The sequence below is a fragment of the Silene latifolia genome, chromosome 2 (genome assembly GCF_048544455.1).
Source record: "Silene latifolia isolate original U9 population chromosome 2, ASM4854445v1, whole genome shotgun sequence".
Lineage (NCBI taxonomy): Eukaryota > Viridiplantae > Streptophyta > Magnoliopsida > Caryophyllales > Caryophyllaceae > Silene > Silene latifolia.
Window position 1 is genome coordinate 198,865,218 of NC_133527.1, and position 19,598 is coordinate 198,884,815.

General features: G+C 37.2%; 1 protein-coding gene across 2 annotated transcripts; it reads right to left on the reverse strand.

The window, feature by feature from the left end:
• Nucleotides 1-6,518: 6,518 nt before the first annotated feature.
• LOC141644393 (F-box/kelch-repeat protein At1g67480) lies at nucleotides 6,519-19,559 on the reverse strand. 2 transcript variants are annotated; one of them, XM_074453915.1, is made up of 4 exons: nucleotides 19,507-19,559; nucleotides 9,036-9,409; nucleotides 7,525-8,345; nucleotides 6,519-7,412 (listed from the first exon to the last, which is right to left on the reverse strand). In XM_074453915.1, the coding sequence occupies exons 3-4, from the start codon at nucleotides 8,055-8,057 to the stop codon at nucleotides 6,785-6,787; spliced, it is 1,161 nt and encodes a 386-aa protein (XP_074310016.1). In that variant the 5' UTR covers nucleotides 8,058-8,345; nucleotides 9,036-9,409; nucleotides 19,507-19,559; the 3' UTR covers nucleotides 6,519-6,784. The 2 variants fall into 2 exon arrangements, with proteins under 2 accessions (XP_074310016.1, XP_074310015.1); XM_074453914.1 differs by lacking the exon at nucleotides 19,507-19,559 and adding an exon at nucleotides 12,368-12,462 and having other exon boundaries at nucleotides 9,036-9,126.
• Nucleotides 19,560-19,598: the final 39 nt, after the last annotated feature.

Consider the following 19,598-nt stretch of genomic DNA (forward strand, 5'->3'; position numbering starts at 1 on the left):
CCAAATAATAATTATCAATCCATTTTTCACGATTATCCAAATTTCGCCCAAGGCTGCTTTATCGCATACCAGCACCCTCAAATGCCTTCTGTTGCTTCTCAAAATTTGTGTGCCCGTTTTATCTGACCCGAGGAACCGTCCATGTGATTTACAGACATTTTTGTTCCGGGACCCTTTAATCACGAAAACCGTGTTATACACTTCAATTTGAGCCGTTCGGGGACGTTGTATAGGGTCACGTTTCTTTTCCTCCCGATTTTTCTACCACGTGTCAAGGGTCACTTCAAAAGTTACCTTATCCGATTTCACGCCCAAAAAACAAGTATACATCGCTTTTACACGAAATTCGATTTTCGACAAAGACTTATTTCTCGCTTACCGGCACCCTCAAATAACAATCATTGCTTCCCAAAATTTATGTGGCCTCTTTATCTGACCCGAGGAATCCTCCATTCTATTTCCGGACATTTTTTTTCCGAGGCCCTGGAATATTCGAAAATCGTTTATTATACACTTCAATTTGAGCCGTTCGTGAGGTCATACTGGATCACGTTTCTTATTCTCCCGGTTTTTCTACCATGTGTCTAGGGTCGCTTCAGGAGTTACCCTATTTGAGTTCAACCCCAAATAACAATTATTAATCCATTTTTCACGATTATCCGAGTTTCGTCCGAGGCTGCTTTATCGCATACCAGCACCCTGATATGTCCTCCGTTGCTTCTCAAAATTTGTGTGCCTGCTTTATCTGACCCGAGGAACCGTCCATGTGATTTACAGACATTTTTATTCAGGGACCTTGTAATCCCGAAAACCGTGTATTATTATTAATCACTTCAATTTGAGTTGTTCGGGGAGGTCGTACAGGGTCAAGTTTCTTTTCCTCCCGATTTTCGATCACGTGTTCAGGGTCACTTCAAGATTTACGTTATCTGATTTCACGCCCAGAAAACAAGTATACATCGCTTTTACACGAAATTCGATTTTCGACAAAGAATGGTTTCTCGCTTACCGGCACCCTCAAATAACCATCGTTGCTTCTCAAAATTTATGTAGCCTCTTTATCTGTCCCGAGGAATCCTCCATTCGATTTCCGAACATTTTTGTTCTGGGACCTGAAATCTCCGAAAATCGTGTATTATACAATTCATCTTGAGCCGTTCGTGAGGTCGTACTGGATCACGTTTGTTTTTCTCTAGGTTTTTCTACCATGTGTCGGGGGTTGTTTCAGGAGTTACCATATTTGATTTCAACCCCAAATAACAATTATTAATCCCTTTTTCACAATTATCCGAGTTTCGACCGAGGCTGGTTTATCGCATACTATAGCACCCTTAAATTTCCTCCGTTGCTTCTCAAAATTTGTATCCCCGCTTTATCTGACCTGAGTAACCGTCCATGTGATTTACAGACATTTTTGTTCCGGGACCTTGTAATCCCGAAAACCGTATATTATTATTAATCACTTCAATTTGAGCTGTTCGGGGAGGTCGTACAGGGTCAAGTTTCTTTTCCTCCCGATTTTCGATCACGTGTTCAGGGTCACTTCAAGATTTACCTTATCTGATTTCACGCCCAGAAAACAAGTATACATCGCTGTTACACGAAATTCGATTTTCGACAAAGACAGGTTTCTCGCTTACCCTCAAATAATCATCGTTGCTCTTCAAAATTTATGTGGCCTCTTTATCTTACCCGAGGAATCCTCCATTCGATTTCCGGACGTTTTTGTTCCGGGACCCTGTAATCTCCGAAAATCGTGTATTATACACTTCAATTTGAGCCGTTTGTGAGGTTGTACGGGATCACGTTTCTTTTTCTCTCGGATTTTCTACCACGTGTCTGGGGTCGCTTCAGGAGTTACCCTCTTTGATTTCAACCCCAAATAACAATTAAAAATCTATATTTAACGATTATCCGAGTTTTGCCCGAGGTTGGTTTATCGCATACCAAATTACCAACACCCTCAAATGTCCTCTGTTGCTCCTCAAAATTTGTATGGCCATTTTATCTGACTCGAGTAATCGTCCATGTGATATACATACATTTTCGTTTCGGGATCCTAACCCTCGAAAACCGTGTATATACTTTAATTATACTACAAGTTATCATACAAACCATTGCTCCATTACAAATTCTTATTTAAGACCGTCTTAAGTTAAAACGGTATTCACAACCGATTTAAATAAAACAAAAATAAAAGAATTGAGATGAGATATCTTAAATTAAGACGGTCTTAAATAAGAGTGTAAGACTAACTGGTTCTCCATTCATTTCCCCTTTATAGTTTTTTTTTTGGTACGTAAGAGGGGCAAAGCCCTGATAACTAACTACTAGCTATTACACGGGGAATAGCTACCCCAAGGACATCTTCTCTAAGAATGTTACGCAGGTCCGAGTACGGATAATCTAAAAATTGTACTATCGTGCTGGCTTGTACTCCTCGGTTAGCAAGAAGATCAGCTGCTTTATTCGCTTCCCGATAAGTGTGCTCTAATTTTACCTCCCATTGAGGCTCGGCTATAAGCTTCTTACAGCTTTGTACTATAAATTTAAGGCTATTACTCACGAGTTGGTCTTCTAACACGATCTTTACGCAAGGCGAATTATCCATATGGATTAATAGCTTATTTATCCCAATTAATTTAGCTCTCTTCAATCCGGCCAAAAGCGCCAGTAACTCCGCCTTCATTGACGAACACGTGCCACAGGAAAAATAGAAGGCATTGATATAATTACCCGTCTCATCGCGAAAAATACCACCACCTCCTGCTGGACCGGGATTACCTTTGGAAGCTCCGTCTGTATTCAATTGAACCCAACCATGTGGAGGAGGGAGCCATCGAATAAATATTTCGACATTCGGGCTTCTAGGCTTAGGAATGAAAATGTCATAAAAATCGAAAGCATGTTTCGAAGTCGCAAATTGCTGGGCCAAGAAATGCATGCGGGCTGTTGGATTTTCGTTGTCCCTTCCAAACACAATGTTGTTCCTCCATCTCCAAATCCACCAACACGAAATAGCGAATTGCATCGGCCAATCTTCTTCGGACCTTAGAACTTCATTGCTAGCATTCTTATCAATCCAAGCCGGGAAATGGGAATTATAAAAGATCGTGTTTGAATTTCGAACACCTATCAGGCTCCAAATTTGCCTAGACACGGGACAAGACCTTAACAAGTGTTATGTGGTCTCCTCCTCATTACCGCAGCGGGGGCATAATGGGTTATCACCCATGTTTCTTATCACACGGTTAACATTTACCATAAGACGGCCATGGGCCGCAAGCCAGAGAAACATTCGGATGCGTTGTTGGACTGGTAATCGCCATATCATTCGCCATGCCGGAGACTCGGGTAAGAGTGAAGGTTCATCGCCCTTTAGGAAACCCAATGCAGACTTAATAGAAAACTTCCCAGATGTAGTACCTGACCAGTACAAGGTATATTCGAGTTCGGGGTCGGGTTCTAAATGAATAGAGGCCATTTTTTGAAGAACATCTTGCGGCAGGTAATTAGAGAAATCGTCCCACTTCCAACCATTGTTTTCGCACCACATATCGCTCACGGTTACGTCTTGAATCTGTTCAGGTATAGGTGTTAAAATATAATCAGACGGACGTATTCCGTCAACCCATGCGTGGTTCCAAAATGAAGTACGCCTTCCATTACCGACTGCATTAGCTGTACCTCGAATTATGGTCTTAGATTGCTCTGTTATTCCTGCCCATACGTTGGACATACCATTTTTTGGCTGGAATAATGATGATTGGGAGTGGCTAAATAAACCATTTTCTATCGCTGAAATAGAGCAGGTTATTAATCATATGGGTTCACTTAAGGCTCCGGGTCCAGACGGTTTTCAAGCTCTTTTTTATCAAAAGAATTGGAATCTTATTTCTTCCTCTTTATGTGACATGGTTATAAAAGCACTAGAAGGAAAAGGCATGCCCGAGGGACTCAACGACACGCATTTGGTTCTTATTCCAAAAGTGAATAACCCGGATTTAGTCACCCAATTCCGCCCGATCAGCTTATGTAATGTAGCCTACAAAATCATTAGTAAATCACTGGCAAATAGAGTAAAACGTGTTCTTCCACACGTTATTTCAGAAACGCAAAGTGGGTTTGTTCCGGGGCGACAAATAACGGACAATATAGTTATTTTCCAGGAAGCGATTCATACAATGCGAAAAAACAAGGGAAGAAAAGGTTATATGGCCATTAAAATCGACCTCGAGAAAGCGTACGATCGGCTTCGTTGGGGTTTTATTTACGACACTCTCAAGGATATGGGCTTTCCTCAATTAATGATAGATGTTATTATGGAGTGTGTATCCTCTACTCGAATGAGGATTCTTTGGGACGGAGAACCAACTGATCAATTTATCCCAACGAGGGGAGTCCGGCAAGGCGACCCCTTGTCATCGTATTTATTCGTCATGTGCTTGGAGAAGCTTCAACAAGCTATCGACCAGGAAGTACGTAATAACAACTGGAGACCGTTTACTTTCTGTCGCAATGGACCAAGCATAACTAATTTGTTCTTTGCCGATGACATGGTACTATTTGCCGAAGCCACAGAGGATCAAGCTCTTGTTTTAAGGTACGTGCTTGATAATTTTTGTCGGGCATCGGGAGAAAAAGTTAGTGAGACAAAATCCCGAGGAAAAAATTAACAAGAGACTGGCGGGATGGGCCACCAAGCGGTTATCATTAGCGGGACGTTCTACTCTCGTACAATCTACCTTAAATACAATTGCCAATTATAGTATGCAATCGGCTAAAATCCCACGCTCTATATGTGACACTATTGATAAGAAAACTCGAAGATTTTTATGGGGCGGAGATGATAGCAAGAGATCGATCCATCTTGTGTCTTGGGAGAATTTACAAAAGCCAAAATCTATTGGTGGCCTAGGGATTGTTTCAGCGAGGCAAGTAAATGCGGCCTTTTTAACTAAGCTCGGATGGAGGGTCCTAGCCGAGCCAACACGGCTTTGGTCACGAGTTTTACGCGCAAACAACCGATGTAATATCGACATATTCCAGTCATTTCCCCTTTATAATAAGAGTGGGATTAAAGTTGAAAATATAATAATGTGGGCCAATTTTAACCAAACATATTGTACATAAATTTCAAAATGGCAACAGATACATGTAATTTAGAGTTAATTATAAGATATTCAGATTCTGATTGCTGAGTGGTGCTACTACTAATTCAGCATCTTACCTAATTAGTCTAACAATACATAGTGTTGGGGATGGCCCCTCCATTAAATGTGATTAATTATGTGAATGTGGACCTCTCACCAAATTGCCGTATTCGGGTCAAGTCTTTCTCATGCTGACACTTATATGAGTTAACCACCTTCTATAACATAATCTTCTTTATTTATTTTCTTTGGATTTTGAATGTGACACTCCATTTTTTGTGGTTCAAATACTTAGATTGTATAGAGTAATTTGTTTGTAACCTAATAAAATGATTGCAAGGAGTGAAAAAATCTCTTATTTTGATTCTGTCGAACAGAGTTCTATATATTGTACGGAGTATAGTTATTTTTAAGTGAGTTGGTATCGTAAACCTCAAACCATATAGACTCTCAGTGAAGTGTTCAGATTAGTCAAAACTCAAACGGTATAATAAACTCGCAATCAAGCAAAATTAGAGTACGAAACTACAAATACAATATTTATGTAACCAGTGGCGGAGTCAGGATTTGAGCTTGGGATGGGGTGGGGGAGGGGAGATTTTAGGAGGGGACAGATGAGTAATAATATAAGGTACCCTCGAAAAAAATTCAAAAAATCTAACTAAAAACTTAGAAAATCTCAACCGCCAGATCGAGGACCCTTGCTACCCCCAGCTCCACCACTGTATGTAACTGTCCAATTACTTGGAAATTTGGCATATTTTCCAGTTTCTAGCTAAAAGGTGTGCATGTTATATGCTAAAACTGCTGTTGTCAAAAAGGATTTGGTTTAAGAAAATTGTCACAACAAACAGAATTTCCTGAATTCGCAATTATATCTGTAAAAAGAGACAACCAGAATTTCCAAAATTTTTGCAGTGTCTCCTATTTGGTGAACTACTATCAGTTGCAGAAATATGTTTTAGTTTCCCCTTCTGTCATTCTCAGAAACTCGGCTTAAAAGCTCTTCGCGGTTCTAAGAGCCGTCAACATCAAGCCCTAATGCAATAAAGCACCAATGAATGAAAACGGAAGAAGGTGTAGAATACACGACTCAAATACACATTGCATTGACAATGCAATAAAGCACCAAGTATTCTACAAACAGCAAACGCAGGAACTCGCGCGTCTGATATACCAGCAGCCTCTATCTCTAATTGAGGTTCCGTCACACTGAATAGCAAATGCTGTATATCAAAACGCGCATCTGTCTTCCTTTGTTCTAACTTCTAATCAAAGTAGAAAACAATGGGACCAATAGTGGAACAAATTAAACAAGCTTTTGTATACTCACCCGAAGGAGGCGTATGGACTAGCACAATCGTGAAACTGAAGCAACGAGTCGTTGAATACATTTCATTATTGATCTTTTTTTTATAACAGTAATACAAATGTATGTACAAACTACCCACACATCAGTGACTAGAACACTAGTCAAAATCAGAAGTCACCGGGAAAAAAGAAAAAAACAAAACGAACCAAAAGGGCTAAGTTGCGCGCATGGTACAGGTTGATAAATCGAAACAGTATCAACAAAACAATCAAATAAACAGAAATACAACATGAGTATATTATGGCTCCATCTTCTCCCTTTATGCCTTGATCGTCACGGTACACAAGCACGAACCTGAGGGCTTGATGTTGGTGGTCTTCCACTCGGAGCCAGGGGCTGCCTCGGGATCATACAACAGCGTTCGATAACCAGGCTCCTTGTTCAAAGAAAAGAGCAAAAGCTTCCCATCAAGTATACCGAACCTGAACCCAATGCTGGAGCTGCCGGTAACAGGGACAGGGACCATCTTCCATGAATTGTCTTCCGGATTAAAGATGGCTAGTTTCCTTTGATCTTTCCATTGGATACAAAATAGTTTCTTCCCGAGAACAGCGTGAGCCGTGACCATAACACAACCATTCTTCATTTCACACCAAGTATGTGTCTCGGGATTGTACACATCAACAAACTTTGAGTTCCCGATGGTGAAGCTCGACCTCCCACCCATGACGTAAAGCTTCCCTTGGAACCCAAAGGCGAAGCAACCCCATCTCGGGCGGCGGAGGGACTCGATTTCTGTCCACTTATCGGTGTCAGGATCGTAGACCTCGGCACTAGATAGTGGCTCACCTTCTACTCCATAACCCCCGGCTACATAGATCATACCATCAACTTCAGCTGAGGCGAAATCAAAGCGAGCCACATTCATGTTTGACAGCTTGCTCCAGCTGTTCCAACCATCAAAATAACAATGAGGTTTACTAATCTAGCAGAATTAACTCTACTATAACGAGTGGCGGGGTGAGGGAATCAAAGAAATGGAAGGAAATAGTGACATACCAGTTGAGGCAGGAATCATACTGATAAACGTCGGATGAAGCAGATGCAGCCCCCTGAGAGACAGAACATCCTGCCATCACTAGCAGTTTTCCATGAAGAACCACCACTCCTGATCCTACTTTAAATTCACCCGGCATAGACGGAAGCACTTGATGCTTGTTTCCAAAACAATCCAAGACCTCCCAGTGACTCTCTTTCTTCCCCTCGTCGATGGTCAACACGTATAGCCACTCCTCTAACATCCCGGCTTGTTTCCGGATGGTAATCAATTCATTACTTCGTATGAATGATCGCCATCCCTTAGACACGGCACCCATTGCAGGGAAATTTGATCGGGGGACGAGTGCAAGGCATAACTTTGCCACATCATCAGAAAGCCCCGGCAGAATGGGGACATACCGATCATCAGAAACTCGATATCGAGTACTAAATGGTGTGCCTTTTATGTTACTTGGCACACGTTGTTGGACCAAAACGGAGCAGCACATAGCCGATTCTATTAACCTTTTCTTTTCACTATTAAAACCAGGCATTTTCACTCGAGAAAATCTAAAAATTCAATAACTACTAACAAATCTACAGCTAAAGAAGTTCATGATATCCATCAGATATAGGGATTTTAAGCGACCAATGAATGAAAACGGAAGAAGGTGAAATCAATTGCAGTTTATGTATGGATGAGTTTTTTTGCTTTGTACAATCAACTCCATAGGCCATTCCAAAAATTCTGCTCTTAAGATGTTCCGTTGCTATTCCAAAGAGATCGGAGCCAAGTTCTAGTGCTTTTGAGCTTAATCTTTCTCCGCGCATTGCCCAATCACCTATAATATGTTCCATAACAACATTATATGCATGCACGGGGCCTAGGGGTGTAAACGAGCGGGCTCGGGCTCGGCTCGAATTTTTTAGCTCGAGCTCGGGCTCGGCTCGAAGCTTGTCGAGCCTAAAAAATTGAGGCTCGAGCTCGGCTCGGGAAAAGCTCGAGCTCGGCTCGAGTTCGAATCGAGCTCGTTTTGTCATTATATATTTTCAATTTCTCACTTTTTAAATCTAATTAATTATAAATATTTTTGAAAAACAACTAAATTATAAAATACTAAAAAAATTCCATATCATAATATACTTATATAAATGTCTAAATAACATATAATTTGAAATATACATAATACTACAACATAAAGATTATACAAAATTTTTTTATAAATGAGCCCAAACGAGCTTCCGAGCCGAGCCGAGCCTTGCTGAGCTCGGGCTCGGCTCGTATTTAGCCAAGCTCGGCTCGAGCTCGAGCTCGTTTTGACCGAGCACGAGCCGAGCTTTGACCGAACCGATTCCGAGGGCTCAACGAGCCGGCTCATATCATTGACAGCCCTGGACTGATGCACTAATGTTTGCAGTCACTGATACTAAAAACAGTCTATTTCGACAAAACGAAATTATGAGCCTTTCGTATGGACTAAAGGAAGAAAGGACACAGACAATCATAATCAGGGAGTATCCAGAATCAATACCGGTCACTGCCATGGAACGCAGAGAGTTTATCCTGCAGTGACATCCATTATGCCTGGAAAATAACTGTTATATGACCAAGCACGTCGCAATCTGCCAAGATAACAAAATTATTATTTAGCCAACAAAAGAGGGAATTTCACAAAGCTCAATCAAAACCCCCTCATTTCAGTCAAGTGCATATTCTCAAATGAAATGGTCTCACGCGTAAGACCGTCTCACTTATTAGTACAATACACCAAATCGTCCATGTATGATATGTTCATCTTTTTTAATGTTATCTTATCCATATCTTGAAGCAATTCAAAAGAGTCACATAGTATGGCAGGAATTTATTGCTGCAAGAGATTGCCTCCCTATTATTATTGTTAATATACTTGTGTAAAACGGTTTTACACAAGTTAGCGTAATATACCATTGATCAATTAATTCGAGTAAACCTTCAGTAACTACTTTTAATAACTACGGAGTATCTAAGTTGTGTGGGGATATTATTGTCATCCATTATGCTCTTCAAAAGCCCTATGCTCGCCGTTGAGCTTCAAGCAATCGATTTGCACATTAATATGGTCACGCCAAACTAAAATATCGGGAATCTCGATCTAAATCATGAGTATCAGCACACACATATAAGCAGGACATGAAGTTTCAGTCAATGATCACCAATGTTGTTAGGATCGTAATTCTACTTTGAATCGATGGGGAGGTTAGGATCGAATCGGTAGAATCGGATCGTAGAATCGTAAGATTCTACAAATTCACTAAATATAGTATTTTATTTGATAAAAACATATATAATCAAAGGTCAAAAAACTGATTTATCAATATTTATCCACGAAATATTGATAATTAATTATTTTAGTGCTATTGTATGAACATGATTCAACAACTTGTACGTCTTATACGTGGGACTTACCCATTGATCATATGCAAGTAACTAAATGAGGAATAGATTAATATTCGGAGTTGGTCTTACATGTATGATCGTCTCATACAAAGCCACAAAGGTATTGATCCACAACAACCCACCAATAAAACCATAAAAGTAAACAGAAGCATAAATCTCAAGGAGGCTCCTTACCTACCCAGTTGCTACCTACCTAACTAGAGACATAAAAGAGCATTGCATATGCAAGACAAGTTACCATCTTCCATATCAAATAATTGACATATTTTACTATTTCTGTGCCCTATCACTTTTCTCACCAAAAAAATTTGTATCTTGTTTTCCCATTTTATATTCTGTTTCACACTTTCCTCTTCAAGTCGTTTCGGAATAAGATTCACGCTTTCCTTTTCAAGTGGTCTCACAATAAGATTCACACTTTATTTTATTTATTTTTTGTCTATTGTACCTGGTTCATGTGATTTGTGACCCCACATATCTCTCAGCTTACATTTTTAGTCTACACATTCATATAATCCTTAATGAGTATTCAAAGTAAACATTTTTTTTTATAAAGGGAGCTGTATGGCGATTTTGATGTTGACAAAGTTTGAACCCAGGTCATAGGTCATGAGTGTCAATGGTTATGACTTTATCAACTAAGTTAATTGACATTTATACTTCGTAATTCTTATACCATAAGAGGTGTGGATCTTAATTAGAGATCGAGTGAGTATATCAATGGGGAAAATAACAGGGTAACATATTTTTAAGAGGGTTGCTAATGAGTATGTATCCTCTCCATTTCCTAAAAGAAATGGAAAAGAAATGGAGAGTCAATTTCCCTCTCACAATGTAATATTATATTGCACTCTCCTCTTTACCAGCTTTTACCTTTACTTATCGTGATAAAACCCGAATCGTTGGATCGTCCCCAAATGAAATCTTGTCACCAATTGCTATGCACCTTCTCTCCCACTTCTCCCTTATCCTCTCACCAGTGGCGTTTTCAGTGGGGGTTCATGGGGTTCAATTGAACCCCCACTGATCAAAAACTTATACTCCCTCCATTCAACTCCAAATGGTTTATTTCTTTTTTCACATTTGCCTACGCACGTTTAACATCGTAAATATCTTTAGCTACACTGTTTTAAAAATTATAAAAATTTGATATTTTTAACGTACTCCTAAAGAGGAATAAAACAAAATCCCACATAAATATATTTTATCTTCTATATTGGGAGGAAATGAGAAGATTCTTCTTACTTGTGAATAGTGTACAAAAGAGAAACATACCATTTGGAATTGAATGGAGGGAGTAATATATCAGTGAGGATCCTCTGTCCCATTTTGTGTCTCACTTCATACACATCTTGACACATCAACACATTAGCATATTTCTTGTATATTTTTTATTTGGAACAAGTGATGTGTCAAGATGTGTATAAAGTGGGACACAGAATGAGACACAAAAGTGGGACAGGGGATCCTCACGGGTAATATATAGAGCAACATATTTCAATAAGAAGGCCTTGGTTCAGTGATAAAAATGATAGGAGAGCTGATTGCATGTGGTACTTGTAGTTGGGGGTTTAAACCTTCATGTTATCAATTTTTTAACCCATTATCCATTTTTGCTTGTTTTTTTTTAAAACAATTTCTTCTATTTTTATTTTTTGCTTGTTTTTTTCTCAAAATTTCTTCTATTTCTTATTTTTTTTAACCCTCATACCTAAGATCCTAGAAACGCCCCTGCCTCTCACAATCAATTAATTTAGTATATATCGTGTGGAGTCAAAAGGCAAGTGGATGAAGCAAAATAAGGATATTTTAATCAATTGTGATCGGAGAAGGTAGAAAAGAGATCTAAATCGAACTTTTTAAAATACAGATAACACAAAACAAGATAAAAAGTCTTGCATGAAAGTGAATAGTATAATAATACACATTTTAACTACACAACAAATAATAATCCCAGAAAAGCAACTCATATCAAATAAAGAAGACAACTTGCAGGTCAAACAGAAATTGTCAAACAATTTAGCTATGAATAACAACATATCAGATTGATCAGAGATTCTAAGAATTTCCGACATTAGAATGAAACAAACTTATTCAATCAAGCACCCACCAATATGAAGCAACAAAATGTGCAGGGGAATTCGAACTTATGATCTATCATACTCCGTATTAGATAACTATCTTAACTAAAATATCTGGGATTCGAACCTATGACCTATTGTATTAGATAACTCATCATCTTAACTAATATATCAGGGATTCGAACCTATGACCTATCGACTTTATCGTATTAGATAACTCGACTTAACTAATATATCAAAAGACATTTCAATTTGAAAATGTTCAAAAATAGAATGAACTAAGCAAGAAAATTAAGAGTCAAGAGTTGCATAATAATAATAATAACAATAAAAATAAAATAGTTACCTTGAATATATATATTGATTAAATGAAGGGCTCAAAAAAAGGAAGAGATTAGGAAAGAGAAATGGAAATGGAAATAGAGAATGTAATGAAATAATGAAATGAGGGGAGGTCGTGTATTTATAGGACCTCATTGTTCGGAAGATAAACCATATCAACCGACACGTCAGTCTTTAGTCAGCTTGTTAGTATTTCAGTACTATACTTTTCCCCCACAATTTTACTATTTTAGTCACATTAATAGTACACTAATTAAACTTCCATCAGTAATATCAAACCATGTTGTACTACATGCGGTGAATGTCAATTTATCAAGGTCGAATCTCGATCCTTGTTCTATTTTCGTGTTATATCTTGTGTCTCACTAATTATTAATAATTATTTTTTTGCTTTTTAGGAACGATTTTTTTTTGATGACGGTCCCCCCACGATTCCCGCACCACCACATGGGACATGTAAAGTCACCCCTTTCGGGGATCGTTTGTTTTCGCAGCCTTCCGTTTAACCAAATTACCATCGTTACTAACACCACTTGATTTTTTTAGGAACGATCTTATAGGGTTATATATTTGTAGCATAATAAGGCTATTTGTTTTCTTGACTACGAGTCCATCACCCTCAATAACCTAGTTATTCGGGGTTTAGATGGTAATTGCTATCACATATACGATGAGCTTATTCGTGGTTTAATGCCATCACATACGAAATATATACCTGATGGTTAACCTAACATGCACATTGCTAGGGTGCAAACTCATATCTCACATCGGTAGTGTAAAAGTGAAGTATTTTTATAAGTTGTTCACAAAATATAATAGTACGAAACCTTTAGAAATGAGCCCAAAAATAAATTCGTAAGGACTTAGTCCAAACAAAAGGTATCGACACGCTTCCACACAACACTCGTGAGATGCTAATGATTGTGAATTCCCTCGTTATCCATCTAAGGCAAAAGCTCAAAACTACTTGCGATTTTTCTTTATGTTTTTTGGTCTGAATCCAATTAAATGTAGCAAAGTTTTAATACGTTGAATCAATCAAAAAAAAATCACGCAAACTTTAGATAGCCTTATTCGATCTTACCATTCTACATATTCTGCTTATTCTGGATAAGAATTTTCACGCATATCGAGTAGAATAATAAACTGCATCTTGGTTTTTTCAACTTATCAAATTTAAGTTATGAAATTTTTAAAAATTAAAATAGAGTAGGAGTATGATGTACCATACACCTGGGTGTATGGTATAAGAATTGATTAAGTGTTCATCTCGGTGTCTTTTTCTTCTTTTAATTAGTTGATTTCTATAGGCGACTTATATCATAAATATTAGTGAAAAACTGTCTCGTAAGAGTTTATAGGTGTTCTTAACGTCAAAGAATGATATTTATGACGAATTCACAAATTGCTAAATTAAATGTGTCATTGTTTTAGGTAGTCCCTAACGTGCTAAATACACCCTTTCATTTTCGATCAAAGTTCCAAGCGTTGTGGAATATAATGTATCTAAGTTTGTATGGTATACATTCATAAATGCTTCTTATCCACATACATCAATATATTCCATACCGAGGAAAAATGATGTTTTGAATATATTTGATGATTAAGTATTAATAAGGGTTAACTTCAGTGATAAAAAGTCCACCTTTTGACCATAAAGTCAGAGATTCGATTCAGATTGGATTAAAATATAGCCCATGTTAACAGCCGATCTGTAAATACACCATAACTCCTCAAAAAGGCCGATGATCTGCCCTATTATAATTAACTGATGAGTAAAACCTACTCTTGAACTTAAACTTTAATATACCAAAAAGAATATATTGATGATTACGTTATCTTATCTTTTTGCGAACAATGGCCTCCCAAATCCCCATCACCTCAATGTAACGAATTATCGATACAATATTTTGAATGTCTTGCAAATGTTGTTGAAATATACGTTCATTTCATCATATGACAAAGTATCCTACGTGGATAACAACATAATGCTAAATATTTCCGATACGACTTTCTGAATGGCTCAAATTTTTTCAGAATTCTAAGGTCCTGTAATGAAAATGTCTGGCAATCACACAGATGGTTTCTCTAATCAGATAAAGCGACCGCAAAAATTTTGAAGAGCAATGGACGGCATTTGAGAGTGCCAGTTTACGATAAACCAGCCTTGGGTGAAACTCGAATAATCTTGAAAATGGATTAATACTAGTCATTTGGGGCTAAAATTAAATAAGTTACCTTCTGAAACGACCACAGACGCGGGGTAGAAAAACCTGGAGAAAAAGAAAAGTGGTCTGGTACGACCTCCTAAACGGCTCAACTTCAATTTTCTAAATACACGGTTTTTAGAGATTCCGGGGTGAAATAAAGAGGCTACATTAATTTTGAGGAGCAACGATGGTTATTTGAGGGTGTCGGTATGCTAAACCAGCCTCGCACTGAAAATTGGATAATCGAGGAAAAGCGAGGCATACTTGTTTTTGGGCATGAAATCAGATAAGGTACCTCCTGAAATGACCCCGGATACGTGGTAGAAAAATTTGGATAGAAAGAAATGCGGTCTAGTACAATCTCCCAAACAGTTCAAATTGAAATGTATAATACATGATTTTCAGGATTCCAAGGTTCCGGAGAGTAAATGTCCATATATGGCACACACGCTTTCTAAGGTCAGATAAAGCGGACATGCAAGTTTTGAGGAGAAACTAGAACATTTGAGGGTCTCGGTATGCGTTAAACCAACCTTGGTCGAAAATCGGATAATCATGAAAAAAGGATTGTATACTTTTTATTTGGGGCTGAAATTGAATCGGTTATCATATGAAGCGACCTCGGACACGTGGTAGAAAAACTGGGAGCAAAAAAAATGTGGTTCAGTACAATCTCCCGCACGGCTCAAATTGAAGTGTATAATACACGTTTTTCGGTATCCCGGGGCGCGAAGCAAAAATGTCCGAAAATTGCACGGACGGTTCCTCGTGTCAGATAAAGCGGGTGCACAAATTTTGTGGAGCAACGGAGGACATATGAGGCTACTGGTATGCGATGAACCAGTCTCGGCTGAAAATCGGATAATGGTGTAATAGCGATGTATATTTGTTGTTTGGCCTTGAAATTGGATAGGGTACTTTTTTAAGCGACTTTAGAAAAAAAACGAGTGAATGAAACATAACCTATATCATCCTTTTCTAGGATTTTTTTAAGAAAAAGTTGATGAAATAACTAGTTTGTGCAACCTTAAATTAAATAGTGATAATTTAATCAAGATGGAGAAAAAAAGTGAATTCTAAGGCCAATATTGGATTTTCATTCCTTTTCTTTATCTTCGATAGAAAGTGCACAATTAATTCCAGAAAAAAAGGACAATATAGAAAGAATTTCTACTCTTTCACCCTCAAGTCATTAACTTGATATACGTAATTTGCAGACTTTTAAATCTGCTCGGGAATTTACTCAATACGCACTAAAAATAACGGTTGTAGGTTTCCTCATCGGGGAAAAGAATATTCATATGCCCACTTTATTATGTATCAAGTTGCTAGAACAAAGTATATATTCTCACTCAACCGATCACTACCAAATATTTGTACAATTGTACAAATATGAGGATGTCACCAATAAGTAGAACTTCATGGGATGGAATTTTCAAGCGTACCTGGCCTTCCTTTAAATGTGCTACTTGTTGCATTGGATTGGATTGCAACAACAACCTTTAGCTACTTCACCCTTCATATTATTATTTTAGTGTTAATATTTGTTTGGACGGTTTTGTAACAGATAATCCTATTGAATTAGTCAAGACTCACGTTTGATTATTGAATTGTTCTAACAATATAATGACGGACGGTATTGATTAATTTTGATGTACCAACAATTTGTTTCTAATGATGTATTTGCGTTGTTGAATCGGTTATTAGGATTTCACCTCTTCTAAGAGGTATTCGTGATTAGGTTTTTTTTTTTTTTTTTTTTTTTTTTTTTTTTTTGGGTCAATCGCGCGTCTTAGTGGCATTCTGATAGAGGGGAGGGGATTGAACCGCGGGACCTAATGTCCACAATACCTCCGTCTTAACCACTAGACTAAGACATCTTTGGTTCGTGATTAGGTTTTGAAACTTGTGGTGGTGTTATTAAATGCCACGTAATTGTTACATAAGTAAAAATTAAGAGATGATTTATTTGGAATTTTAATGTGACAATCTATCATAAGTTATAAGCACGAAACTGATCTAAAGCAATTTATATATCCAATTAATAATGAGTAACAAGTGATTTCTTTTAGATATGGTGCAAACTTAAGACGGTCTTAAAAAGACTGATTATTTAGGATTATTAATAAAAATGAAACATATCTAAAGCAATCTATATGACTACATACCCGATTAGTAATGAACATTAATTACAGCAAATGATTTCTTTTAAATACTTTATAAATTTAAGACGGTATTAAGAGAGACGGGATAACCGAAATTGCAGAGGCTAAGGCCTCAGGAATACAATAAAGAAAGATATGGGAAGAGTGGAAGACCTTACCTCTTGGAAAGCGTAGTATTTGTTTTTTCTGCTACTCTGTATTCAACTACATACATACTATATTACTATTATACTAGTACCATTTTCTATTTGTGTTCCACAACTTACACGCACAATTATACGTATTGCGTTAATTAACCATATTAATACACTACTTGTTAATTGTCATCGATCTGATCCGTCTATTATTTAAATACTACAGTATAATTTAGGTACAGACTAGAGTTATGCAAGTACAGAGTAAATGTCTTCCTTCCTAATTCTCATGCATTACAAAAATATGAGAAGTCGATAGCGTTGATTCATCAGCTTGATGATCGGGATTTGTATACATCATTACATCATCGTCCGTATTAATTTAATCTAATTGATTATTATTTTTAAAGATACTGCAGAATTCATGTAATTATGCATTAATCTTATCATTAAATAGATTGATTGTATTATGCAGATGTCAACTAGTTTATTTGTTATAATCATAAACGGTGATATTTTTATGCCCACAAGCATCAAAATCTCTCATTCGCCCTTAGAGCAAGTCCAAGTGCGGTTTAGGGGCGCATAACTTTGCATTAATCTTCTACACCATGGAGAACACCTTCAGGATGGGCTGCGCCAAGAATTAAACCGTTTCATTGTTCTTCGCTTAAATGACCCACCATACAAAACAACCAATAGGAAAATTAGTTCCATAAATTAGGTTTATTTGATTTATTTTTAATTTTTGATTTCTAGGATTTGTGATTCATGTCAAGCTAATATAAAAGGTAACTAAACCATTGGAATAGTCTAGTTGCTTAAAATGATTATAGCTTAAAATATGATGTGGATTTGTCAAGCTAAAAGGTATCCGCTTACCATTGGACTTGCTCTTATTACTCCCTTTACACACAAAAAAAAACAAATTAATTGTTTTAGCACATAATTACCCTCCTCGCGATTATTTTCTATTACTCCCTCCTATTCATTTTAACTCTTCCCCTTTCCTTTTTCATCTATTCATATAACTCTCCCCTTTTCCTTATTTAGTAAAGTTTTTTACTTATTATAATCATCTTACCCCACAACAATACCCCACAATACTCATACTTTATCTTATTTTAATCACCTTATCCCACAACAATACTTATTTTAATCATCTTACCTCACAATAATATCTCCCCTCTCTCCAATTACCTTACACCACCACAATACTTTACAATAAAATAATTCTCCCCTTAATTTGCGTGTCCTTTTGAAAGGAGAGAGTTAAAATGAATAGGAGGGAGTATTATTTTCTGTAATATGGAAGCTTACAAAATCACAATCCTTAATTAAGTCCTTATCTTTTACGCCGAGTACTATATATAATGTGGTCGGGAAAGGAGCAAGGAGAAAGGTTGCATCAAAATTATAGAATTATTAAACGAGATGGAAATACGAGATTGCCCTTGTCAAGAACAATGTGGCAAATTCATCGTAATTATTTGTTTTCTCATCTCTTTTTTTTTCTGAGGATTTTAAATTCGCACAACCATGAAAAGAGTTGTGACAAAATCTTATCCAAAAGCATGCCATCCACCAATTCCAATTATTCCAATTCTTTTTTTTTTTCACCATTTTAATTGATCATCTAAAAAACCATGTGACACGCCATCGTCGTGACAATTTATACATCGATATTAAGCTAATGATGTGTTACAAAGGAAAAATATTAAGACACAAAATAAAAAATTGACTTACTCTCTAAAACTCGTTTGATTTTTCGTCTTTTGATTAAATCCATTCTTGTAATGGCGGACTTTTCCAAATACATGTACAGATTGTACACAAATGATACGGACATCTTAATTAAAGGACTCGGTAACCTTGGATCAAGTCAATAGTAGTATGAACTTAAGATGATTTCATAGCAGACTTTCAAGCAATTTACTACCAATATATCGAAAAAATCTTCTGACTAACTGATTTTAAAAAAGAACAGTAAATCAAATGTATCATTATCTAAACAAGGACAGAATGTTTATTGAACTGTTAAAAGCTTGCCAGTTGCCACTGATCCAGTTAACGTGCCATTTAAGCGTAACATAGATACTAGTAATGTCGTGCAAAGTCGTATGTAAGGAGGCAAGTAGTGTTCGCAAAATGGTCAAGGCTTATCGATGTATAAGAATCAGGCTCCAAATACACGGGAAAACTTTTGTGTATTGTCTAATCTTTAAGCCATATAAAATAACAAGTCTCTCTTGTGACGGACATATCCGTCACAAGCTTACGACGGATCAAATAATACCCATATTGGTAGATAAGACAAAACAGATTACTACTCCCTAGGCACTCTGCTTTTGTCTTATCTACCTCACATGGGTTGTACACTTGTACTTGAGCCCATAAAATAAAATCTGTGAATTTTAATACTGAAAATAGCCATAATATTCTCATCCAGACCCGGGGAAAAAACTTTTTGGACCACCGCCATCACACACAGTTCAGGTACTAGTCATTTGCTAACAAAGCCGCAGAAAATATCTCATCAACCACAACACCAAGTGAGTTGTAAATAGTAGTAATGCAATTACACAGAGTTCACCAAGGCCACACAATAATGATAAATGTGACACCAATCAAGGCATTTGTATTCTCATTATAGACGGTCACTATCCGTCTATAGTTATAGACGGATAGTAACCCTCTCACAAAATCAGATCTTCAAAATCTCAATT